Genomic DNA, 27,760 nt, shown 5'->3' on the forward strand with positions numbered 1-27,760 from the left:
TTTTCATTATATCATATATTAAGAAATAAAATTAATTTTTTAAATTTAGAGAATATTATTTATAAATATAAAATTTAAGAAATGAATAGGATAACCAATATAAAAAATTTTTAATTAATTTATTTAAAATTTAGGATAAAATTTTTAATTAATTTATTTTTGGACCATCTGAGCCCTAGTCCCATGATTTCTTCATGGATAAATATGTATATCCGGTTCAATTTAGTGTTTGATTGCGATTCAGTTTGCCAATGGATAAGATTTCTCACGACGATATGACCTCTTAGCTTGGTCTACAACTATTCATACCTTGGTCTAATATTGTTTCGTTAAATATAGATCATAATAAATTTTATATATATATATATATATATATATATATATATATATATATATATATATATATACAATGTAAGACTATTGCCAACAAATTTTGAAACTTGGAGCTCCAATGTCCAGTAAACATATTCAAATCTCCCTACTAATTTAAGATTCTTTGAGATATTCAAATTCACGATCAAGTTTTAAAGAAAAACGTCGACCAGAAGAAATTTTCTAACAAGAAATAATCGATGAGTTCGTGTTGAATCCGAATCCGGCATATGCGGCTGAAAAGAGAGCTCAGTCCAGCGGTCTGGTAGAAAAATTCCGGTCCGTCCACGAAAAAATTGCGGTCTAAATCGAATCTGGCACCCACCCACCCCCACGCTCGTGACCCTTACGAAAATCACGTGATTTTCGATCGCACACCACCGACGAAATCCGGATAACCTCTCGATTTCGTCTCCTGATAACCAATGCCTTAACGCCACGTGTTCATTGAAAGCCGTCGGCATTTCTTTACCCGTCCTCGTTGGAAAACCACGTCAGCCTCCGCCGCCGCCACCTCGCTCCTCCTCCGCCGCCGCTTACTCAGCCGGATCCCACCGACATGTCCTCCTCCGCCGCCGCGGCCGAAGGTGAGTGGATAGGTGGCCGACACCAGCTGGACCTCTTCCCGCTTCAGCCGGATATCATCGACCGCGACACCCCCGTTGCCTCCCTCCTCGAAGACTGCGGCGGGGACACGAATCCTACCCTCGCGGCCGTCCTCGGCGGCGGCGACGGCGGCGCATCTTCTTCGTCACCGTCGATTCGCGGTCGATGAGCTGGGAGGATGATGTCGGAGGTGACGCGGATGTGCTCGCGAGGCGAGCGCTCCGGGGCCGGGAGCGGTGGGCGTCCTGGCGCTCCTCCTCGTCTGACGAGGAGGTGGCGACCACCGGCGCCGTCGCCGTCGGAGTGGATCTGTGGCAGGGCGCCACGACGCCCTGATTCCTGGCGCTCAAGCTCGACTACCAGGAGATCCTGGCGGGGTGGTCAGACCGGGGCCCGCTCTACACCGACGGCGTCGACAGGCCTCCGGCCATCGTCCCAGCCCATCGCGTCCCTCGTTTAGTTCAAATCTCCTGTCCCCAAATTTCTCTATCCCCGTGTCCCACATGTCGTCCCAGCCCATCGCCGACGGCCTCCGGCCGTCATCCCGATCAACACTATAATCTTTGGGGAAGATGAACCCAAGGGGGTCGTCATCAGCACGATCGGCGTCGGAATCAAGCCGAATCTGAGTAGGGACTCAGATCGACGGCAGAAGAAAGTCTACTCAGATCCGGTCGGATTTCGACACCGATCGTGCCGATAACGACTCCCTTAAGTTCACCTTCCCTAAAGGTTATAGTGTTAATTGAGGCGGCGACAGGAAGGCGACACGAAGCCGCCGGTGGTGGGCAAGGACAATGAGTGGGATACAGGGAAGTTTAATATAATATTAACCATGTTAATCTGAGCAGGGACTCAGATCGACGATAGAGGAAAGTCTACTTAGATCCGGTCAGATTCCAACGTCGATCGTGCCGATGACGACTCCCTTGGGTTCACCTTCCCTAAGGGTTATAGTATTGATTGAGGTGGTGACAGGAGGCCACCGATGGTGGGCAGGGATGATGAGTGAGATATGGGAACAGGTGATATTGGGGACAGAAGATTTGAACTCCAAGTAATTTAATATAATATTAACCATGTTAATATTATATTATTGAATAAATTGGAGGACAAATTTGATTAGGTTAATTAAAAAATTTGAAAACAGAGAATGGTTATTATTCAATTCTAGGCTACGCATAACAAGCAGTTTAAGATTTCACTTTGAACTTAAACCAGGATAAGTAAAAAATAATAATAATAATTAAAAAGAGGTATTAAGATTAGGAACATCTGGTTCATAATTTTGCTTAGCCACATGTGCAGTTTATTTTCAAAATACCAATACATAAGTGTGCATATGAGTTACAAATACCAGTGGGTTTAACATCAAGTGCTGAGACACTAGTAGCTAGTATCAATTTCATTGAACCAGAGATGCTTACATCGAGCTCTTTGTAGCAGAACTATCTTTGATCTCATAACCAAGATGGAGGGAAGTCTGATCTTGATGCTGAGAATAGTGAGAGGATCCCTCCATCATGTTGACATGGTAATAGTTCCTCGAATCATAAGTTGGAAGAGTATCAAATTCCGTGCCAGTCGACACAATAATCTCTTGCTGTGCTCGATCACTCTCTGCTACTGCTACCTGAGAGTTTCCAAGCAGATCAAGATATAAGATAGGCAGAAACATCTCAGTTTTTTTTTTTTTTTCAGTTACAGCATTTGCTTGATGTTACCTTGGCTCTTAAGTATACATTATCATTCTGAAGCTCCACTTCCTGTATTATTTTGAAAAGAGAAGGAAGAGCAAGAACAGATGAAAGCTTTTGGATTAACTAATTAAGCGTAACAAAGACTGAACAAGTTTACCCTTTTCCGCATGTACTCAATCTCTGCAAACAACAGCTCGTGCTGACAAGAAAAATTGTACTTGTTAAAACAAGTCATTGAGATACAATAAATGTTACAGATTTTCTGTAATGCTACTACAGACATGATTTCTTCTTACAGTCCAAACGTTGCCAAGGGTAAACTGGAATACCTTTTTTGATCTGATCCTTGTGATGCCTCTTTCAAGTCTGTTTTCCAGTTGCTTTAGCTCTTTTACACTGAGTGAGCTCAAGGATTCACTCATCAAGTGCCTGAAGCCAAAGTGGTAGTAAGTTAAATAACATTTTTTTTTAAGTGTTTGGTCAGCTACAATTTGCAAAACTACAGTCTCTTTGCAATTCTGACTTTAGAAGTTGCAGTTTAAATTGGTCAACTCAACTTTATCAGACAAGCCACCCTATCTAGCAACCTACATCAACGCCCTTTCCATCTCATTTATTGAGCATTTCAGAGTTAATCCTCAAAGGCTATGGCAACCATTCAAACTAATATGTTATTCTTCTCTCTATCATCTATCACTCAAAGCTTTTCTTATTTGTGTTTTTTTGCTTTCTCCTTTGGTCCATCAAATTTTATATGGCATTAGAGCCCTAATTAATGATTTTGGAGGAGATGCAATAGAAGTCAACAAGAGAAAAGGATGAAAGAAATAAAATTATTAATTTTCTAAGTCTGATGGAGAACAAGGAAAGGGCAAGGTATGTGCGACTATTTTGAAAATGGTGGCTCAAGAGGGAGACAACTACAAACGTTACACTAGCAAGCACAAGTGAATGATGAGATGAGTCGATCAATCTCACCTCACATAAGGAGTGGTATAATGCTAAGTTTTAATAATAGAAAACATTATATTGAAGGTAATTAAAGTAGTGGATAGTTATATTATAGGCACAAAGAAAACTAAGTATCTTGTCTAATAAAAAAATTGAAGAGTTCTTAACTATCCAATAACGGGTTATTAATCTCATCAGAAAAATCATAACAATTACCTATATTAGAAGATTAGAAGTTAAAGTAGACCTATGGATCTAAGATGTGTCCTATGGCCTTGTTTTCCAATCTAACTTGATAAGTTGATATTCCTTGTAAAGATGCCAAATGATCATACCCTTAATTAATATCATTAATATTCATCAGGGTTAACTTTAGGCATAAGCCATTAAGGTATATACCTAGAGTCCCAATTTTTATTAGGACATATTTTTTTTTAATATATTAGATATATTTTTATGTATTTTTTAAGAGAATGGAAAAGAATATGATTCAATAAAATATTTGCACGATCTCATTCTTTAAAAACTAGGATCATTATTTTAAATATAATATATATATATATATATTGTTGAAAATGTGAATGGAATAAAGAGGTGGAGACGAAGAGACTCTATTGTGCATGGGTCTAGTCCCACATTAGAAGTCTCTTGGCTTTATTGTTGATTTAAATTATGACACATGCATTGACGTTGTAAAAATATGCATGGGGAGAGACTCTCTCACGCGTGAGTGCGCAGGAGTGGGTGCAAATCCAGGGCCCGGATTGTACTGAACCAAGGTTAACTCGTGCGCGAGCACGACTTGCGCATGTCGAATATCGGACCTGTTGAGGTAAAATTTACCCAAAAGAATGAACCAACATATTGCCACTTGAATCTTGCTCAAGGGTGTAATGGAAGCATTAATGTGAAATTAATGCTGATTGCGTAACGTCTCGACATTAATGGCGACATTAAACTCATTAATGGTGATTTCGTAACGTCTCAGTATTAATGGCGACATTAATCTCATTAATAATGATTCTGTAACGTCTCGACATTAATGAAGACATTAAACCCATTAATGACGAAATTAAACTCAGCATTAAATGATCATAATTTGATCATTTATTGCAGGCAAGATGAGAACTCCTATATAAGGAGGCTGGATCTTGAGCAAAGCAAAGCGAAAAAGTGGAAGCGAAAGCAAAGCAAAAGCAAGAGAATTCCTCCACCTCCTCCCCGATTCTTTTCTCTCAATCATGCATCCGCTCGGCTAAACTACTTGTGATAGCACTCAAGTGCATTCTCAGTTCGCCACGAACAACCAGTGCTTGGTTGCGTTCGTGGTTTTGCCGTTGTATCCTAGGAAACAGACGATCCGAGAAAACCTCGAAGCACAGTCGGAGGTGGGACGAATCTGTTTCAAGGAAACTGCGTCTATCGCAGGCCTTGGTCCGCTGCTCTGTTTGTCCGCTCGGTTGGACTCTTCATCTGCTGGGTCGGCCACTCGCCCTTCTGATCTGCCCGACCGGTCTCCCACTCTACCTGTCTATCCTTCAGTCTGCTCGGACGCTTTGATTGCTCAGACTCTGAGGTCAGAAAATCAGCCCCTGCTGGCAGCCTAAGATTATTTGCTCAGGTCATCTTAACTGTGAGTTGAATTTAATTCGAGTATTTAGATTCAGCTAATTTCTTGTAAATCTCCGTCTACAGATTGTTTGGTTTCCAACAATCTTGAAACAGATTCGATTCTGTTGAGATGGCCACGAAACGAAATGTTGAGGTGCAACAGACTCAACACGTGCAGGCCCCCTCCGCCCCGATTGGAACTGTGCCAATCAGTCATGGGGAAAAGCCAGAGAAGTTCAGTGGACTAAACTTCAAGAGATGGCAACAGAAGATGCTCTTCTACCTGACCACGCTCAATCTGGCTCGGTTCTTGACCGAGGACCCTCCCAAGCGCACTGAGGATGCTGATGCGCAAACCATCAGTACAGTGGAGGTATGGACTCATTCTGAGTTCCTTTGTCGAAACTATATCCTCAACTGTCTTGCCGACTCGCTGTACGTTGTGTATAGCATGAAGAGAATGGCTATGAAGTTGTGGGAGTCCCTAGATAAGAAATACAAGACGGAGGATGCAGGGGCAAAGAAGTTCATCGTGGGTTGATTCCTGGACTACAAGATGGTTGACTCCAAGACGGTGATCAGCCAAGTCCAGGAGCTTCAGGTGATCTTGCACGAGATCCACTTAGAAGGGATGGTTCTGAGTGAAACCTTCCAGGTGGCTGCTATCATTGAGAAACTGCCTCCCGGCTGGAAGGACTTCAAGAACTACCTGAAGCACAAGCGGAAGGAGATGAATGTGGAGGAACTCATTGTTCGACTTTGCATCGAAGAAGACAACAGGAGTTCAGAGAGGAAACTGTTCTCTCAGGCTACTGTGAAAGCCAACGTGGTCGAGCTCGATCAAAGCTCGAAGCGGAATAACCCCAAGTCTTCCAAGATGGGACCCAGAGGAGGCATCAGCAAGAAGAAGTTCTATGGGAAGTGCTTCAACTGTGACAAAGTGGGTCACAAATCTTCGGAGTGCAGAAAGCCAAAGAAGAAGCAAGAGGCTAACCTAAACGAGGGACCAGAAATGGACGACCTCTGCGCTGTGGCCTTTGAGTTGAACCTGATCGGTTCAAACCCGCGGCAATGGTGGATCGATACTGGAGCCACCAGACATATGTGCTGCAACAAGGAGCTGCTCCACAACTTCGAGGAAGTCACTGAAGACAAACTGTTCATGGGGAACTCAGTAACCTCGGACATCATGGGCCAAGGAAAGGTGGTGCTGAAGATGACCTCGGGCAAGGACCTCACTCTGAACAATGTGTTGTATGGAGATTCGGAAGAATCTAGTGTCCGGATCACTGTTAAGCAAGCATGACTTTCGCATTGTTTTTGAGTCGGACAGAGTTGTATTGTCCAAAAATGGAATGTTTGTAGGAAGAGGCTATGTATCTGATGGGTTGTTTAAGCTCAATGTAATGGCCATTAGGCCCAAGATAAATAAAAAATGAAAGTTCTTCCACTTATATGCTTGAGTCTTCGTATTTGTGGCATGGTAGACTAGGACATGTTAACTACGATGTGTTGCGTAGATTAATAAACATGCTGATCCGGCGGTAAAAATCCGGAACCCCATAAGGAGTCAACGCCGAGGGGAGGTCAAAGGGTCTAGTGGTTCGCCAGAAAAGGGCAAGCTGACCGGACTCAGAAGAAAGGGAAATCTGATAGTAAAAGGCACCCTGGTAGGGACCAGGGTTTCGACGCTCAAATAAAACAGTGTATAATGACCGAGCGGAAGGAGGTGCCGCCCGGACGGCGCAAAGAATCAAGCCCGTCCGGACGACGTTCATCGCCCGCTCGGCGGGCCGGGCACCCCCGTCAGACGGTGGGTAAAAGACGGGGACGTCTGCTGACAGCCGTCAAGTCGTATGGTTATGCCATACTTCTAGTCTGACAACGGGTGGTCCTGCCGTCCCATCAAAGGACATGCTCGACGGTGGCAGCATGGTGTCAGGTAAGCTCTCTGACAAGTGCATACCGTGGTATGGGTTGTTGACACGTACGCACCTCGGTAGGCGTGCATCAGTTCCTTCTCCATCCTATATAAAGAGGCTATTACTTCGTCGAAGGTACGCATAATACAAATTTGGCAGCCACTTTCTCCACCACTTACCTGACTTGAGCGTCGGAGGGTCGTCGCCGGGAACCCTTCCCGGCTAGACTTTTGTGCAGGATCGCCGGAGCTTCGTTCGACCAGCCGGAAGTTCACTCCAACGATTGGGAGCGTGCCGCGTGCCCAGTGTCCCTTGGTTCAGCGATTCGGACAGGATCACATGCAAAGCATACCTACATTCCACCTTGACCCAAAACACAAGTGTGAGATTTGTGTTGAAGCGAAAATGACAAGGTCATCCTTTCAACATATTGAAAGAAATAATGAACCACTTGACCTAATCCACACTGATGTGTGTGACCTAAAAGGTATACCAACACGTGGCGGTAATAAATACTTCATCACTTTTGTAGATGATAACACAAAATATTATTATGTGTATCTTCTCAAAAGTAAGGATGAAGCTATAAAGAAATTTGCTCTCTATAAGAATGAGGTTGAAAATCAACTTAATAGGAAAATTAAGGTGGTTTGAAGTGACCGAGGCCGTGAATATGTGTCACCATTTGTTGAGTTGTGTGCTGAACATGGGATCAGACACGAAACAACAGCTCCATATACTCCTCAGAAAAATGGAATTGCTGAGCAAAAGAATCGAACTCTTAAGGAGATGATGAATGCTCTTCTATTAAGCTCTGGATTGCCAGAGTCCATGTGGGGGGAAGCTATGTTAACAACTAATTACCTTTTAAATAAGGTGCCCCGGAAGAAAATAGATAAGAGCCCTTATGAGTGTTGGTGCAATATCCCTTAGGTCAAGGTTGACTGGTTTGACCAAGCTTGAGTCTTGGTCATAGTTTCGATGTTTGACAATACATGTAGACACATGGACAATGCAGGTGCAGTTGTTCATATGGGGAGATTCTGATCAGGGACTGATCAGTGTGAATGAAGAAGAGTCAAGTAGGTATACCTGACTGGAAGGAAATCCTTGTGAGTGAAGCCAGGTGAAAGTCCTAGTGAGTGAAGCTAGGCATGTGAAAGTCCTAATGAGTGAAGCTAGGCAGATGGAAATCCTGGTGAGTGAAGCCAGGTGAAAGTCCTAGTGAGTGAAGCTAGGCAGATGGGAATCCTGGTGAGTGAAGCCAGGTGAAAGTCCTAGTGAGTGAAGCTAGGCAGATGGAAAACCCTAGTGAGTGAAGCTAGGTGAAAGCCCTGGTGAGTGAAGCCAGGCAAGGGAAAATCCAGATGGATCAAGGATGATCGGATATCTGGTGTTAGGAAGTTCTGGCAGGTCAAGGGAGTGACCAGATGCTAGGTATGATGGACTAACAGGTCAAGGATGACCGAATGTTGGTTTGAGAGGCTTGGGACTTGGTTTTGGGCAAAAACCAAGAGCTGGATCGATCAGTGGATCGATCCAGGCCTTTCCTAGCGAACAGAGAGCCTCTGAATCGATCAGTGGATCGATCCAGAGGTCCCAATCGATCAGCCGATCGATTGAGACGCTGCTGCTTCGCACGATAAGCGCTGGATCGATCCAAGCATTTTTCCAGAGCACAGAGGCGCTCTGGATCGATCCGTGAATCGATCCAAAGCCTCCCCGATCGATTGGGAGTTTTCGAATCGATCGGGATCCGACCGTTGCGTCGTATTTGAGCTGCAGGCGGGCGTCTCCTTCAGCACTTCTTCACCGATTCATTTCAGATCTTCACCAGCTCCTCCATAGCTCTTCTCAAGCTTGAGATCGCCAGTTCTTGAAGGTTCTTGGAGGTTCTTCCAAGTCAAGAGGCGGATCAAAGCAAGGAGAAGAAACTAGGGCTAGGGCTTTTGCACTCATTGTAAGCTTGTGAGCTTGTATTTCATTACCTTTCCCTTTCTTCTTGTATTGAGTTTTGTAGGGTTTCTCCGCCCTTGGTAGTTACCATAAAGGAGAGTTTTATTAGTGGAGGGTGTGTGTGTAGGTGTGGATCCTTGGACTAGTCACCTCTTGTGAGGTGGATACCAAGTAAACCAACCGTGTTAGCGTTGTGTGATTTGTTTCTTGTATTTTCTGCTGCACATCTTTGAAGAAACAAGCAACGACGAGCACCTAGCGAGCGACGAGCTATTCACCCCCCCCCCCTCTAGCTACTTTTCGGTCCTAACAAGTGGTATCAGAGCCAGGTTGCTCTTCACCGGAATCATCGCCGGAAGGGGCAAACAAAACAAGCAAAGCTAGAGGGTGAAGAAGTTGGAGCAAATTCATCACAGTCAAAGAATTCAAGAAGCTCAACTTCAAGATGCAATTCCAAGATGGACTTGGATTTGACACAAGGGTGGCTCCACCGTACACATCCACAAGCTTCGATTCTTGGAAATCAAGAATCGAAAATTTTCTTATGATGGAGATAGAGCAATGGTTTGCTCTAATGGAAGGCTTCAAAGCTCCAACAAACTCCAAGGGCAAAGCTCTCAAGAAAAGCAAATGGAGTAAGGAGCAACTCCAAAGATGTGAGGCAAATGACAAAGTGACCAAGCTTTTGGTCAATTTATTGCCAAGCAACATCTTGGAGCAAATTGGAGAGTTTGAAGATGCCAAGGAGCTTTAGAGCAAATTGGCAAGGATTCATGATATCCCCTCCACTATACCAAATCAAGGAGAATCCAAAGAGGGCGACTCAATGGATCAAAACCAAGAAGAGGAGGACTCCGAGGTTGAGAGATGCTCAACCTCCGAAGAGGAGGTCCAAGAAGCTTCATCCTCAAAGGAGAGCAATCAAAAGAGCAAGGAAGGAGTATATTCCTTGTTTCATGTACAAGAGGATGAAGATGAAGAAGAAGGTGAAGCCTCCACCTCTAAGATTGAGGGGGAGCAATCTTCATTGACACCGGAACAAGAGCAAGAAGAATCCTCCACATCCGGGTCAAGAGAAGAAGAGGACGAAGGAGCTTCCACCTCCACAAGTCAAGCAAAATCAAATGGAGGAATATCACCTTCGGATCAAGAGGAAGTTTCTACCTCCGGATCCAAAGGAGAAAGTGTCATCCCTACACAAAAAGGTATAAACATTTTAATTAATAATAAAAATCATATTACATGCTTTGAATATAGGGAACATGGGCATTACAAAAGTAAATGCCCTAAATTGGCCAAGAAGAAGGGACAAGTGGCACAAAAGAGCAAGGAGAAGCCTAAGGAGACCATTCCCAGAACAAAGAAGAGCAAGGAGCACATTGTGTGCTTCTTGTGCAATCAAAAGGGGCATTACCGAAGTCAATGCCCTAAAGGGAAGAAGGTGGTCAAGGCTCATGGAAGAAGCTCAAGTCAAGGGGGAGCCTCCAAGGTAAAAAGAAAGGTAACTTTCATTGAGCCTACCCCTTTAAATTATGGTAAAAAGCATGATAGTTCTAACTTATATCATTTTAATGCTATTTACCATAAAAATAGGAAGCATGATAGTGTTAAGGAAAAACATATAGCTTTTCATGCTAAAACCACTACACCTAGGGCTAGGAATGTAGGTAAAAGTCTAGGCAAGAACTCTAAGGATTTTAGCTACAAGCCTAGAAACAAAAATGCTCATGGATTTAATGGAAAATCAAAAACTAAGGACTTAGTGATGGAAAATCAAGTATTGAGGTCAAGACTTGACAAACTAGAAAAGACCCTAAAAAGGATGGAAAATATCCTTAAAGGGCAAAATGAGCAAAATCTAGGTTTAGGACAACAAGGGTCATCTAAGGGCCATAGAGGTTTGGGATACAAACCTAAAATAAAAAAGGATGTACCTGTTGGAACCCCAAGGTTGGTTTTGGTGTGATCAACAAGTTAAGTTAGGTTCTGTTGTTTTCTAACCTTGTGTCTAAGTGTGCAGGAGCTTAGGAGCACAGGTACTCGAGCGGAAGACGCAGCTAGCGAGAAGGACGGCACGCTGTGCGTCCGAGGGACGAGGCGCTGCGGAAGAGTACACCGGCGGACGAGAAGGAAGCGCGCGGTGGTTCCGAGGGACGAAAGCCAGAGCGGAAGATTGCTCGAGGAGCAAGAGACGCAGCTAGCGAGAAGGTCGACGACCGAGGGACGAAGACTGCGGATGAGTACGCTGGCGGACGAGAAGGAAACACGCGGTAATTCTGAGGGACGAGAAGCCGGAGGGAAGCACGCTCGAGAAGACCGGAAGTTGGGTTCGGGTGAGCCCTTTTCCGGAAGGCAGAGATCACCCAAACGAGCGGATCCGGAGCGGAAGAACCGGACCGAAGCGGGACTGAACCAGAGAAGCGGTCCCGGATGAAAAAGTCAACTGTGTTGACTTTCGGGGTCCGGGGCGCCCAGAACTGACCGGGGCGCCCGGAACAGTAATTTTGACCAGATCGAGAATTATCTCGATCTGAACGTTGGGGGATAAATTTTATCCCCCCCAGGGCGCCCGAAACCTTTCCAGGCGCCCCGACCAAGGCTATAAATATAGCCTTGGTCCAGAAGCTCTTCATCAGTTCAGAAATTGTAAACAACACTTGTGTGCTTCCACTGTTTAGATTAGCTTCTGTCTTTTTGTGCTTACACTGCTGTAAACGAGGCTTCTCCGCCTGAAGGAGCTCTTAGTGCGATCTTCATCCTTGGATTAACCACCTCCCCGGTTGTAACCAAGTCAAATTCGGTGCCTCGTTTTTATGCTTTATTTTCTAGTTAATCTATCTTTTATGTGTTAGCTTAATCGTACGAGAAAGGGTTGTGCTTGATTTTTCAGGGCTATTCAACCCCCCCTTCTAGCCGGCCGCATCGGTCTTACAAGTGGTATCAGAGCCGAGACGCTTCAGGAGGACTAACCGCCGAACGAAGCAACAAGATGGCAGGATCCAACATCCACGCACCAAAATTCGAAGGGGACTTCGCTAGCTGGAAAAAGCGAATGGAGGTATTTCTTGAAACAAATTATGATTTATTACTAACAATGGAATTTGGCTATGAAGCACCAGAGGGCAAAGCAAGAAATCAATGGTCAAAGAAGGAGCAGGCTGACCACGTGGCAAACAAGAAAGCAGAATTTCATCTGCTAAGTGTACTTCCAACACAAGAAGTCAATCGAGTCGGTACCTACAACTCGGCAAAGGAGCTTTGGGAGAAATTTCTTGAGTTACACGAAGGAACATCCGAAGCCAAACTTGCAAGACGGGATTTACTTCGTAACCAGCTTACAAACCTCCGATTTGAAGAAGGTGAAACAATTGCACATCTACACTCGAGGATTCAGGAACTCATCTCCAGACTTACGAATCTCGGAGAAGAGGTAAGTAACCGAGATTCACTAAGGTATGCCCTAAATTCCTTTCCTAGAAACTCAAAATGGGCATCACTAGTAGATGCTTTTTACATTTCAAAAGATCTAGGAAAAATTTCATTAGACGAATTCTTTTCAACTTTTGAAGTGCATGAGTCAAGATGTGCAAGTCCGAAGGAGCCCAAGAATAATGTCGCCCTTAAAGCTTCGAGAGACGAACCTGAGTCAGAATCTTCTCTCGACGACGAGGAAATGTGAATGATGGTAAGACGATTTAAAAATATTTGTAAATCTAGGAAATCTAACCATCCGCAGGGAAGAAAGAAAAGAACCATCCGCTGCTACCATTGCGATGAAGAAGGGCACGTCAAGGACAATTACCCTAAACTGAAGAACAACGGGAAGGACAAGGGTAAGAAGCCTATCCAAAAGCGCAAGGCCCTAAAAGCGACGTGGGACGATACGTCGTCGGAATCGGAAGTCGAGGAGTTCTCCGGGCTCGCGTTAATGGCGAGTCATCAAGACGACGACTGCGAATCAAGCTCTTCCGAAATGAGCATCGAAAGCATCAATGAAGGGGGAGCCACGTCCGAAGAGAGCAGCAGTTCAGGGGGAGAAACCGACAACGAGATCGACAAGGTAAGTGAGGTACGATCTCTTCCTCCTGATAAAATGTTTAAATTCATTAAAATTTTAACAAAAGATTGCTGCAAATTAGAAAATGAAAATAAAGATTTAAAAGCAATATTAGCTACATCTTGTCCGTTAGAAATGCTAGATAAATCAAATTTAGAAAATGAAAAATTAAAATTAGAAATTCAAAATTTAAAAATTCAAGTAGAAAACTTGGAAAACTCTGCTTGCTCATCTAAAACCAATTTTAGAAGGTTCAATAATTTGAATTGGTATTATAGATATCACCAGGGGCAAATTAAAAATATCTCTAGAAAATATGTCCCTAAGAAATTTTTAGTTAATCCAGTAGGTTGGAACCTGTATTGGGTTCCTAAATCTTGCTTAGTGTAAATTTTAAAATCAAAGTTAGCGCTTTAAGTGAGAAAATTAAACAAAAATTTCTTTATGAGCTTTGACTAGAAAGTGGTTGTTGCTCCAATAACCAAGAAGGCCTAGTGCCTCGCCACTGCCTGGAAGCCAAATATTGAAATAAATGTTTAATTAATAAGTTAAAGCTTTTTAATGCTTTAAAAAGTTATTCAAACATGTTTCAAAATTTTGACTTAAATTTTTTTTTAAAATAATTATTTATTTTTTTTAAATTCTATTTTCGAAAATACCTTTTACTTAGAGTGTTTTCAAATTTTTTTTTTTTTTCCTAAGTTAAAATCTAAAAAAAAAAAATAAATAAAATAAATCTTAAAATTCTTTTACTTAAAATTTTACTTAGAATTTTTTTTTGCTTTTATTGATTCAAAAATATTTTTCAAAATATTTAATTAAGTTTTATATTGAAAAATTCCCTTTCTAACTTAGAATCTTTTGACTTAGAATCTTTAACCCTTAGATTTTGTCTTGGAACCCCATTTTTTGTGATCAAAGGGGGAGAAGAATAAGTATAAGTCTAGGGGGAGGTAGCCTAAAACTATTTTTTTTCTATCTTTGTGCACTAAATTGTAAATTTAGTTAGTTTATTTTTTGTCTAGTTAACCCTAGCTTAACTTGGGTTGATCACACCAAAAAGGGGGAGATTGTTGGAACCCCAAGGTTGGTTTTGGTGTGATCAACAAGTTAAGTTAGGTTCTGTTGTTTTCTAACCTTGTGTCTAAGTGTGCAGGAGCTTAGGAGCACGTACTCGAGCGGAAGACGCAGTAGCGAGAAGGACGGCATGTTGTGCGTCCGAGGGACGCGGAAGAGTACACCGCGGACGAGAAGGAAGCGCGGTGGTTCCGAGGGACAAAGCCGAGGCGGAAGTTTGCTCGGGAGCAAGAGACGCAATAGCGAGAAGGTCGACGACGAGGGACGAAGATCGGATGAGTACTGTTGGCGGACGCGAAGGAAACACGCGCAATTCCGAGGGACGAGAAGCCGAGGAAGCACGCCGAGAAGACCGGAAGTTGGGTTGGGTGAGCCCTTTTCCAAAGGCGAGATCACCCAAACGAGCGGATCCGAGCGGAAGAACCGGACCAAGGCGGGACTGAACCAGAAGGGCCTGGATGAAAAAGTCAACTGTTGACTTTCGGTCCGGGCGCCGAATCGACCGGCGCCGGACCTCCGGCGCCGGAACCTTCCGGCGCCTAATTTTGACCAGATCGAGAATTATCTCGATCAACGCTGGGGATAAATTTTATCCCCCCCAGGGCGCCCGGAACCTTTCCAGGCGCCCCGACCAAGGCTATAAATATAGCCTTGGTCCAGAAGCTCTTCATCAGTTCAGAAATTGTAAACAACACTTGTGTGCTTCCACTGTTTAGATTAGCTTCTGTCTTTTTGTGCTTACACTGCTGTAAACGAGGCTTCTCCGCCTGAAGGAGCTCTTAGTGCGATCTTCATCCTTGGATTAACCACCTCCCCGGTTGTAACCAAGTCAAATTCGGTGCCTCGTTTTTATGCTTTATTTTCTAGTTAATCTATCTTTTATGTGTTAGCTTAATCGTACGAGAAAGGGTTGTGCTTGATTTTTCAGGGCTATTCAACCCCCCTTCTAGCCGGCCGCATCGGTCTTACAGTACCTACTTACCATAAGGTTCCATATAGCTATGGAACCAACCCTAAGTCTAGAAGTCAAGTTAAGGATACAAGGGAAGTCATCCCTAGAAGTATCTTTGCAACAACAAATGTGACTAAGACTTCTAAGAAGTCTAAGAAAGTCACTAACAAGGTCACAAGGGAGGCTATCCCTAGAGTTGACCTAGAAAAAGTGATCAAGGCTTCTAAGAAGCTAAACAAGGTCACTAGGAAGGTATCTAGGGAAGTTTTCCCTAGTGAATACCTAGAGCATCCAAGGAGCACCAATAGGTTTTGGGTTCCTAGGAGCATCTTCTCTACCTCATAAATGGGTTAGAGAGTGTCAACTCTAAGAAGAAGGGTAGTTAACCCAACTTTGAAGAAATTGACATTCAAGGAACATTTTCAAGGTTATTATTAACCTTTGAAAATGAAGTGGATTTATGTTTACTCTTGGGAAGAGTAAAATGTGTCACAATTTGATAAATTGGATGATATTTTAAGTGACACAAATTGGGAAAATCATAAGAACTACCAAGTTGGGATTTTGGTATGTTCTTATGAAATTTAAGGTCAATCTAAGCCTTAATTTAAAATGCTACTCTTGTGGAAGAACGAAATATGCCAACATTTGAGGAATAAGCTTAATTTCAATTGGCATAAGTTAATCAAGAGAACTAGAAATGCAAATTTAAGCTTTGGCATTTTCTTGGAGCATTTAGAGGGCAATCTAGGTTTAACATTTTAAGTTAAAACAAGTGGAAATAGCTAAGTGGTTAAGGATACTTAGATAGGCAATCTAGGTATATTTTATTTATGCTAAACCTTACCGTGATTGTTTGCCCATCATATGTCATGACATCATGTCTATTTTTGCATTCATGTTTTATTATGAAAAATCCAAAAATACCATGTCATGACACTCATACATCATGTAGTTATAGGATATTTTCGTTTGAAAAATTATTTCCTTTTGATGTATGTCATAACATAATCATGCATCATGTCTATTTCCTTAAAATTAAGGACAAATGACATTTAACAATACTTATTAACAAGTGAATTCCTAGGTGGATGTCTAATATCTCTAAAATGCCTAGATATATATGCATGATCCCTAGAATAGGGAAAAGCCAAAATCTCACATCTCACAAGGACTATAAGGTGACTTGTATGTGTTTTAGTGCACATCAGGTACAAGTGAGATGTTAGGAAGATGAACAAAACTCAAGATGTTGATTTAGTGCATTCTTTTGAGTTTTAGGTTCATCAAAACACATAGTTATGTGTTTTCCCATCATTGGGAAAGCTAATGTACAAGTCATATGCATTAAGCCCAAGGAACATGGTGGGATATTGGTTTTGAAAATGTTTTTAAAATAATTTTGAAAAACCCTGGTGAAGGCTATCTTTTGATAGTAATAACCATTGAATAGTTAGACACAAACTTGAAGAAAACACTAAAGTTTTTACAAGTTCTCAAGTTTGTGTAAATCTTTGAAAATATGATGTATTTTCATAGAAACCTATTTTTTCCATGATAAATTATACCCTAAATAATGTCTACACAAATTTTTACGATTTTTGGAATTTTGTAGAATTTTCTAGGGGTTTCTGAAATTGACTGAAATTGAATTTCAGCAATTTCAGGCCTTCAATCGATCAGTGGATCGATTGGAGTACCTCAATCAATCAGCCGATCGATTGAGAAGGCATTTCTCGCGAGCAGAAGCTCGCTGGATCGATCAGCCGATCGATCCAAGAAGACTGAATCGATCAGTGGATCGATTCAGCAAGGTTCAATCGATTGGAACCCAACTCCAATCGATCCAAGTTGCTGATTTTGGCTGGGAAGGCCTGATTTCAGCATTTTGAACCTATGTTAGTCTAGGTAACCATTCCAAACCCCTCAAAATACATTTGTATACATAAAAAGGGTGTTTTCGTGTTGAAAACAAGGATGAATTGGTTAAGGAAGACTATATTGAAGTCTTGGGTGAGGTTTGTTTCAAATTTTGAATATTTGAACCTCAAAGCTTCTAAATTTGGGTTTCCTAAAGGATTAGGGATTCCAAGTCATTGTTGGTACAATGACAGAAGTTACCACCATGTCTTTAGGGGGAGAGACTCTTTAAAGGCATGAAAATTATTTTTCATGAACCTTGGAAGGTGGTTAACCTTCCGTTAAGTGGATAATGCTCAAGGATGGATATTTGCCTACATTGAGGAAGAATGTAGGGTTAAGGATAAATGAAGGGTATGTGACCTTCATTTGGGTCATTAGACCATGTTAATGCTCCAGGGTGAGCATTATTTGAAAATGAAGGGAATGAGTCCTTCATTATCGTGTTGGTCACAACGAGTGAAGTTGTGAACAACGATGAGCAACTCTTCAGGGGGAGAGTTTTCAACAATGGGGCATTTGTTGAAGTGTGCCCAAAATTGAGGCACGGGTTGATGTGTGCTCAAAGATGGGTTGATGTGTGCCAATAGGGGGAGAATGTGTGGTTTAAGTTAGGCCTTCATTACCTATGGGGGAGGTCATAGGGGGAGAATGAAGGGAACCAACATTCATACTTTGGCATGAATGGAGTTAAGGCTATGGGATTAGCTTAACTCAGAATGGTCCAAACTTAAAGGTATTGTCAAACATCAAAAAGGGGAGATTGTTGGTGCAATATCCCTTGGGTCAAGGTTGACTGGTTTGACCAAGCTTGAGTCTTGGTCATAGTTTCGATGTTTGACAATACATGTAGACACATGGACAATGCAGGTGCAGTTGTTCATATGGGGAGATTCTGATCAGGGACTGATCAGTGTGAATGAAGAAAAGTCAAGTAGGTATACCTGACTGGAAGGAAATCCTGGTGAGTGAAGCCAGGTGAAAGTCCTAGTGAGTGAAGCTAGGGAGGTGAAAGTCCTAGTGAGTGAAGCTAGGCAGATGGAAATCCTGGTGAGTGAAGCCAGGTGAAAGTCCTAGTGAGTGAAGCTAGGCAGATGGAAAATCCTAGTGAGTGAAGCTAGGTGAAAGCCCTGGTGAGTGAAGTCAGGCAAGGGAAAATCCAGATGGATCAAGGATGATCGGATATCTGGTGTTGGGAAGTTCTGGCAGGTCAAGGGAGTGACCAGATGCTAGGTATGATGGACTAACAGGTCAAGGTTGACCGGATGTTGGTTTGATAGGCTTGGGACTTGGTTTTGGGCAAAAACCAAGAGCTGGATTGATCAGTGGATCGATCCAGGCCTTTCCTAGCGAACAGAGAGCCTCTGAATCGATCAGTGGATCGATCCAGAGGTCCCAATCAATCAACCGATCGATTGGGACGCTGCTGCTTCGCACGATAAGCGCTGGATCGATCCGTGGATCGATCCAGGCGTTTTTCCATAGCACAGAGGGGCTCTGGATCGATCCGTGAATCGATCCAAAGCCTCCCCGATCGATTGGGAGTTTTCGAATCGATCGGGATCCGACCGTTGCGTCGTATTTGAGCTGCAGGCGGGCGTCTCCTTCAGCACTTCTTCACCGATTCATTTCAGATCTTCACCAGCTCCTCCACAGCTCTTCTCAAGCTCGAGATCGCCAGTTCTTGAAGGTTCTTGGAGGTTCTTCCAAGTCAAGAGGCGGATCAAAGTAAGGAGAAGAAACTATGGTTAGGGCTTTTGCACTCATTGTAAGCTTGTGAGCTTGTATTTCATTACCTTTCCCTTTCTTCTTGTATTGAGTTTTGTAGGGCTTCTCCGCCCTTGGTAGTTACCATAAAAGAGAGTTTTATTAGTGGAGGGTGTGTGTGTAGGTGTGGATCCTTGGACTAGTCACCTCTTGTGAGGTGGATACCAAGTAAACCAACCGTGTTAGCGTTGTGTGATTTGTTTCTTGTATTTTCCGCTGCACATCTTCGAAGAAACAAGCAACGACGAGCACCTAGCGAGCGACAAGCTATTCACCCCCCCTCTAGCTACTTTTCGGTCCTAACAATGAGTTGTGTGTTGGATCGAGAAGCGCTAGAGGGGGTGAATAGCGCTCGCGGCTATTTCGTTTTTCGAATCGCAAAACTATCGGAGTGAAAACGCATCGGAATAAAACACACACACAAACACAGAGGAATTTACTTCGTTCGGAGCCTAAGGCAACTCCTACTCGAAGGCCCGCGATCCTTGATCGCTTTCCGTGGACAACAACTATAAGCTCGAAGAATATTACAAATTTAGAACAATTTGCTAACTAAAGAAATATAATACCGGCGACAGAATCCAAGGAAATCGAAGTGTCGGGTCGTCGAGTCGAGTTGAAGCTTTCTTGGGGTGTCGCGTTTAGCAGCCAATTGAAGCACGATCACTTGTAATCAGATGAGTTGAGGTGCTGCTCGAAACCCCCTTATAAAGGGTGTCCAAGGCGCCTTGGAAGCCTCCGAAGGCGCCTCCATAGCTTCGAGTCCACCGTGCAGATGAGCGCTGACCGTTCTGCGCTTATCACCTTGAAGGCACCTTCATGAGTCTTCAAGGCGCCTTCCAAGGCGCCTCCATAGCCAATCGAGGCGCCTTCAACCCTGCTTCACGGCCAGGTCAGCTTTTGCACCCGACACTGTTCATCCGAGGAAAACTTCATTATTTTGTACCTGCAAGACATGTTAGTCCCAAACAATATCCTGCAACACAAAGTTAGCATAAAACAACAGTATGAATATGATAAAGAATATTATAACAGTCTCCGGACTGTCCGGGTCTGACTTCGAATTTCCGTCCGGAAACCCTAGATCGACTCGACGCCTACTGTTCCCTCTACGGGGAACGCGTCCTCACCTACTCCACTCAGGAGATTTACCTGCTGCCAGTGCGATCCTCCAGATCGACTGGACTTTTGCTCAGCACTCGACGCTTCCGGACTTTCTGCTAGACATCCGCTTCTCGGCTAGTCCAGTCTTTCACCTGGTTCGCGATACCAGGACTTTCCACCTAGGGTTACCACCCCTTAGGACTTTTGCTTGAAGCCATCAACCTGCCAAGACTTTCCGCATAGGGTTACCACCCCCTATGACCTAGGGTTACCACCCCCTAGGGTTTTCCCTTTGCCTAACCGCAGCTAGGACTTTTCTCCACCTAGGGTTCCCACCCCCTAGGACCTAGGGTTACCACCCCCTAGGATTTTCACCTGCCTAACCGCAGTTAAGACTTTCCTGACACACTCATTCAACATGTTAGCTAACAACAAACCTTAACTTTGAATCCTTTATCATTATCAAAACTCAGGTTCGATCGTCGGATGCTTCCCGCACCAACATTGTTGAATGGAAGACAACCGTCCTACAAATATTTACGAATGTGGGAGTGTTTTGCCAAAGTATTGGTACCTGATCCGAAAATGATTAAGATATGACGAAAGACTGTTGATTGCATATTTATTGGATATGCACATAACAGCAGTGCTTATCGATTTTGTGTGTATGAGTCACACATACCGGAGATACACAAGAACTCGATAATCGAATCGAGAAATGCCTCTTTCTTCGAGCATGTGTTTCCGTATAAGACCCGTGAGGATGCTAGCTCCTCAAAATGGGCAACCGAAACACAAGGTGAAGAAGAAGATGATGATGACGAGAAACCCGTGGAGGTTGAGCTTAGACGGAGCAAAAGAGCTCGGGTAGAAAAATCCTATGGATCGGATTTTATCACTTTCATGTTGGAGAGTGAGCCCCGAAGTTACTCAGAAGCTGTAGGCTCTTCTGATGGGCCTCACTGGAAAGAGGCAATTGCATCTGAGATAGAATCTATCTTGCAAAATCACATTTGGGAACTTGTGGATCTTCCTCCGGGAAGTAAACCACTAGGTTGCAAATGAATCTTCAAGAAGAAAATGAAATCAGATGGCACAATCGATAAATACAAGATCAGATTGGTAATTAAAGGATACCGACAATGAGAAGGCCTTGACTACTTCGATACATACTCTCCGGTATCGAGAATAACTTCCATTAGAGTATTGTTGGATATTGCCGCTCTATGGAATCTTGAAGTACATCAAATGGATGTAAAGACAGCATTTCTAAACGGGGATTTAGAAGAGGAAATCTACATGGACCAACCTGAGGGGTTTTCTGTGCCAGGATAGAAAAACAAGGTCTGTAGATTGGTGAAGTCATTATATGGCTTGAAACAAGCACCAAAGCAGTGGCATGAGAAATTCGATAATGCCATGAAGGAATGTGGATTCAAGATCAATGAATGTGATAAATGTGTCTACATGAGAGCCACAGAGAGTGACTATGTCATCTTGTGCCTCTATGTAGATGACATACTTATCATTGGGAGTAATGATAAGATAATCAAATCCACTAAAGATACATTGAACTCAAGATTTGACATGAAAGACATGAGTCTAGCTGATGTGATTCTAGAAATTAAAATTCTTAGAACGACAGAAGGACTTGCTCTTAGTCGGTCCCATTACGTGGACAAGATTCTTGAGAAATTCACCAAGGGTGATACTGTGTTGGCATGAACGCCGATTGATACGAGTCAATATCTATCAAAAAATCGAGGTGAAAGTATCTTGCAAATAGAGTACTCTCGAGTGATTAGAAGTCTGATGTACTTGATGAGTTGTATTCGACCAGACTTGGCCTACGCAGTAAGCAAACTGAGTAGATACACGAGTAATCCCGGTGTTGAGCACTGGAAAGGGATAACAAGAGTACTGAGGTACATGAGGTATACTCGTGAATATGGACTGCACTACACGAGATATCCTGCTGTGATCAAAGGATACAGCGATGCAAGTTGGATATCTGACATAAAACACTCTAAGTTTACGAGTGGATATGTCTTCACTCTAGTAGGTGCAGCCATTTCCTGGAAATCTTCTAAGCAAACCGTAATAACCAGATCCACGATGGAATCTGAATTTGTAGCTCTTGAGAAGTGCGGTGAAGAGGCTGAATGACTACGACAATTCTTAGAAGATATTCCTCTATGGCCGAAACTAGTGCCGGCGATTTGCATACATTGCGATAGTCAATCAGCAATCGGTCGGACACAGAGTCATCTGTATAATGGTAAGTCTAGACATATACGTCGTAGACATAATACCATTAGACAACTACTCTCAACTGGAATTATCACTGTTGACTATGTGAAGTCAAAGGATAACCTAGCGGATCCGCTAACCAAAGGGTTAAATCGAGAGTTAGTTGCAAGCTCATCAAGAGGAATGAGCTTGATGTCGTTGTCAGCGATCAGTGCAGAGGACACCCAACCTATGCTGACTAGAGATCCCAAGAACTGGGTTCAAAGGGGCAATTAATCTACACTGACTAGACACACTGTGTGTGGGGGGGGGGGGGAGCCTAATGAAACAGTGACTAGACCAGGATAAGCCGATGGGCTTTTAATGATCAAAACGAGTAGATGGTAACTCTTGAGGGATCACCTATGTGAGAAAGAAGTGGAGCCGCTTCGAAGAGAATTTGAGGCACAATTCTTAGAGCTTCTCACAGAACCAGGCGTGTTCATGGCCAAGAACGAACACACTCATGAGAACTGAGTTGTATCAGGGAGAGTCTTGGGTGAGATTTATCACTGCTTACACAGACGACAGTATAGTTCAAGGACATCGTGTCTACTATCAGCCAGTAAGTAATCAGATCTTCACACGGGAATGTTCAAAGGGTAAAACCTACCTATCCTATACTTGACTCAACTGTTGAATGATATCACATACCCTATTTTCCATTCATGTGGGGGATTGTTGAAAATGTGAATGGAATAAAGAGGTGGAGACGAAGAGACTCTATTGTGCATGAGTTTAGTCTCACATTAGAAGTCTCTTGGTTTTATTGTTGGTTTAAATTATGACACATGCATTGACGTTGTAAACATATGCATAGGGAGAGACTCTCTCACGCGTGAGTGCGCAGGGGTGGGTGCAAATCCAGGGCCCGGATTGTACTGAACCAAGGTTAACTCGTGCGCGAGCACGACTTGCGCATATCGAATGTCGGACCGGTTGAGGTAAAATTTACCCAAAAGAATGAACCAACATACGTCTCGACATTAATGAAGACATTAAACCCATTAATGACGAAATTAAACTCAGCATTAAATGATCATAATTTGATCATTTATTGCAGGCAAGATGAGAGCTCCTATATAAGGAGGCTGGATCTTGAGCAAAGCAAAGCGAAAAAGTGGAAGCGAAAGCAAAGCAAAAGCAAGAGAATTCCTCCACCTCCTCCCCGATTCTTTTCTCTCAATCGTGCATCCGCTCGGCTAAACTACTTGTGATAGCACTCAGGTGCATTCTCAGTTCGCCAGGAACAACCAGTGCTTGGTTGCATTCGTGGTTTTGCCGTTGTATCCTAGGAAACAGACGATCCGAGAAAACCTTGAAGCACAGCCGGAGGTGGGACGAATCTGTTTCAAGGAAACTGCGTCGATCGCAGGCCTCGGTCCGCTGCTCTGTTTGTCCGCTTAGTTGGACTCTTCATCTGCTGGGTCGGCCACTTGCCCTTCTGATCTGCCCGACCGGTCTCCCACTCTGTCTGTCTATCTTTCAGTCTACTCGGACGCTTTGATTGCTCAGACTCTGAGGTCAGAAAACCAACCCCTGCTGGCAGCCTGAGATTATCTGCTCAGGTCATCTTAACTGTGAGTTGAATTTAATTCGAGTATTTAGATTCAGCTAATTTCCTGTAAATCTCCGGCTACATATTGTTTGGTTTCCAACATATATATATATATATATATATATATAAAGAGAATAGAAAATAATAGATCCACGTGATTAAATATTTGCATGATCTTATTCTTTAATCAAAGCTTAGAATTTTATAAATATCTCATTATGGTTATAACGGATAGAGTTGTAAGAGACTTTTTTTTTTACATTTTAAATTTATTTTTAATTATGTATGTTCTTTTATAAGATATAATCTATTCCTTTTCAATATCTCTCAATCTTAATCTCTTCTCGTTACATTTCTCTTTCATTAGTGACACTTTCTCCTTTGATCAATAAGAACATGAATTATAAATTTTTTTTATCTTATTTATATAATGTAAAATAAAAATACTAATTTTTTTTAGTTTCTCTTTTCCAACTCTCCCTCTCTGTGCTTCTCTCGCTCGTTGAGATTGGGGAAGAGAAATCCCACCCAACACTATCACGTCGATCTGGTTGATGTCACTATGTTTCTTGCTTCATTAAATTCAAATGTTGATGTATTCGTCCGTATTGTGTCTTAAAGAAATGGAGGATTTTATTATTTTTGAGCAATAACGAGTTAGAAACCTTTACCATTTTACTTCCTTGATAGATATTAAGTTTAGCTTTTATTTAGATGTTTTTATAGTCATAAATTGTTTGATTTTTTCATTATCTCCATTCTATCATTTACAACTGTTCTGATTTAGATAATAAAAAATATGATTTTTTTTTGTTGCTTTGTACTTAAAAAAAGACTCTCTTTTAATTTTTGATAAATGATAATGACCAGTTTGGGCTAGTTGCTATCTTTATTTTATAATGATTGTATTGAGCTTTGTCATTTTGTACATGTAATTTTTATTTATTTGTTTTTTATTCTTCGCGGATGATAATGAGTTGAGCACGTGAGCATGATTTTTCTATTGTTGTTCTATTTCATTGTTCTTATTTCCTCAATTTTAATCATTTTTGTAATGATTATTTTCTCTATTTTTAATTTAATTAATTAGATATACTTTTATCTTTCTTTATTTTTAAACAATTCTGAATGGACTTATTTTTGACTAAGTGAATTCTACACTTATTATCTCCTTGAAATGTATTATTATATCTAATAATAATAATACAGTGTTTAACACTGTATAGGTTATCAAAACTTGAATATAAAAATTTGATTAATAATTTTACATTTCAAAAAGTGAGAAAATTTAATTTTTTATATATATTTTTTTAAATTAATATTTTGATTTGTTAAATTTTTTTAAGCCACCGTTTTTGGTATAAAATGTAGAACATTAAAAGAATAAATCATAATTTTATATGAATGTTGGGGCATATATGTTAAATTTGGAGACAGTTAAAAATAAATAAACAAAGAATTCAATATAATATTTGGTGAAATATGATATTTCTGTGAAATTTAATGGATGAAATTATAAATTTTTTTTAAAAAATACTAGGACAATTATCGAGAAGACAATTATAAATTTTGAACAATAAAGCATAATAATATAACTTTTGAAGAAAATATAAGGATAAAAATGAGAAAACTTAAAAACTATATATACTACATCATTTGTCATATAAATTGTTTCTAAAACTATAGATGTAAAAAAAATAATAAAGGATCTAAATTGATGATTGAATCTTTATATTAACTTTTTTATTTTTAAGAAAATTAAATTCAAAAAAAAAAAAACCATTTTCCAAATGGCTTTAGATCTTCTCTCTTTCTTAGTGCTTGAAGCTAATTAATGATTAGGAGACAAGTTTGAGTTAGAGAACTCACTTGTTTGCATTTTGCAGAATCTGTATCTGGTGGCGCAACTTTGCTGATTCCTGCTGAAAGTATTGCTGCAATATCCATGAATAAATCTTACTTTTATTCACTTGATATTTAATCTTATGATCAATTAAAGGTAATTATTATAAAATTTATAAAATGTAAGTACTGAGCTATGAATTACGTACCTGAGAGTTGGTGTCAATAGTGCAGGTTGCATTTGAAGTGTTGGCGCATGCCTTCTTGTACCTCTCTATTGTTGTCTTGGTGCTAAGTTTCAGAAGTTGAACAAAGTTAGAATCTATTGCAACCCTCGAGAAGCTTTGAAGTTGGAGCAAACTGTAGAGGGAATGGACAAAAGCTCTCTTGGAGAACTTTGAAATCCCATTAACTAGCATATAGCTAGAAAGGAGAGGTGAGAAGATCGAGCACATATTTCAAGATGAATTGAAACACAGCATTTGAGGTAAATGTAGTCATCATGCAGACATGCCCGTTCTCAAGCAATCTGACACTAAAAACCTGCAGAATATGAATGCTTCAAGGTGCATGGTAGGTATCAATTTAGCACCAGAAACGAAAACACTAAACAGGCTGGGAAAAGACTCAGTTACTTTCCATCTAGCTAATTAAAGACCAAGTTGAATTGTAAATGTGGTTGTTAAATTAATTAATTAATCTGTAATGGAAGATAAAGCTATTGCTTGTTAATCATTCTCACTTTGTTTGACGCATGCACTAAAGAAATATATGTAATTGAGTCAGTAGAAAAGTCACTAGCTCAAACAACAACAAAAAAAACCCTAAACTTTCAGTTGGTAACCTCACAAGTATTTGGTACTTAAGGTGGCAAAACCTCACAAATCCACAGTTCATCTTCTCTAACAAAAGGAAAAGCTATATAAAGTACTATTGTAAAAACAACAACATAATATGAAATCAAGAAAGAGGAAATTAAGCAAACATTGAGAATTCATTACCTATTGTTGGAGTACTCGTACAGGCGGCCGCGGCTGGAGAAGACGATCAGCGCAAGCTCTGCGTCGCAAAGCACAGACAATTCATAGGCTTTCTTGAGCAACCCGTTCCGCCTCTTGCAGAAGGTAACTTGCCGGCTCGTGTTGTTCTCGATACGCTTGATCTCAATCTTTCCTCTCCCCATGATGATTAATGTTGATTCAGTTTTCTCCATGGTCATGACATATATCAAACCAATTCATACGACAGCATGGATAGTTAGGGTTTCTCATACAACTCAAAGTACGTTGCAGCAATCCAACAATATCAGAATGAGAAAATGGGGGGAGATCATCATCAGAAACCCAAGCTAGTAAGTTGTGATAGTCAAGAAGAACTATTTTGACAAGATCTAAAGAGGAAAAGCAAGCTCTTTTTACAAAGGATCAAAGCATCAAAATCGTGAAGCATATATGCACATATTTGCCTAAATATTAAGAGACTATGAACAACAAATTAAAAGATGGAGTTAAAAATGGTCCAAAAAGGTTCACGAGAAATTAACCACAAGAGATCCCTTTCCCTTTCCTCCGTTAGAAGAACAAAAATAAAGGTATTCATTCAGTATATATTATTATAGCACAAAAACTAGCTAGCAAGGCATACAACAAACCTATATACACTTTTCTGAAGAATTAATAACAAATTTCAAGAACCAAATCCAAGAAAAAAGAAAGGGAAAATAAAGAGAAATTAACCAACTCTACACCATGGAGCTTGCTGCTTCAAACTACAAGAAGAATAATAATTTGCCACCTTTTTTTTTTAACAAAACAAGGGAATTAATTTAAAAAGGAAATTTGTAGCGAAGAAAATTGAAAGGGATTAAATTAATGTAGCATGCATTACCGGAAACAGAGAAGATGTAGAGCACAGTGGGTGGAAGGAGGGAAGGAAATGGCCACTGCATGAATATAGCTTTGGATCTAGTGGTTTTCCTCTTCAAGAAACCGGGCTTCCTCCTCTGCTTAGCTTGTTCCTGCGGCTTATTTTTACCCCGGCAAACGTGTAGAAGCGAATCTAACGAATTCGGGCGTC

At 41.5% G+C, this 27,760-nt stretch overlaps 1 protein-coding gene and 1 long non-coding RNA gene across 2 annotated transcripts; one reads left to right on the forward strand and one right to left on the reverse strand.

Annotated features, from left to right (window-relative positions):
• The first annotated feature begins 879 nt into the window (after positions 1-879).
• LOC121974370 lies at positions 880-2,801 on the forward strand. The gene is made up of 2 exons (XR_006109986.1): positions 880-959; positions 2,425-2,801. It is a non-coding gene; the product is annotated as an uncharacterized LOC121974370 (long non-coding RNA).
• Positions 950-26,867, reverse strand: LOC121974369 (agamous-like MADS-box protein AGL11). The gene is made up of 7 exons (XM_042525392.1): positions 26,686-26,867; positions 25,894-25,975; positions 25,712-25,776; positions 3,008-3,107; positions 2,836-2,877; positions 2,703-2,744; positions 950-2,611 (listed from the first exon to the last, which is right to left on the reverse strand). Exons 1-7 carry the CDS (start codon positions 26,865-26,867, stop codon positions 2,402-2,404), a joined length of 723 nt encoding a protein of 240 aa, XP_042381326.1. The 3' UTR covers positions 950-2,401.
• Positions 26,868-27,760: the final 893 nt, after the last annotated feature.

This window comes from Zingiber officinale, chromosome 4B (genome assembly GCF_018446385.1).
Source record: "Zingiber officinale cultivar Zhangliang chromosome 4B, Zo_v1.1, whole genome shotgun sequence".
NCBI lineage: Eukaryota > Viridiplantae > Streptophyta > Magnoliopsida > Zingiberales > Zingiberaceae > Zingiber > Zingiber officinale.

Coding starts and splice junctions, on each gene's coding strand:
- LOC121974369 (XM_042525392.1), bottom strand. CDS start 26,867: ATGGGGAGAGGAAAGATTGAGATCAAGCGTATCGAGAACAACACGAGC. Junction 2,745..2,835: donor TTGAGTACATGCGGAAAAGG/GTAAACTTGTTC, acceptor AAAATAATACAG/GAAGTGGAGCTTCAGAATGA. Junction 2,612..2,702: donor ATGTATACTTAAGAGCCAAG/GTAACATCAAGC, acceptor GGAAACTCTCAG/GTAGCAGTAGCAGAGAGTGA.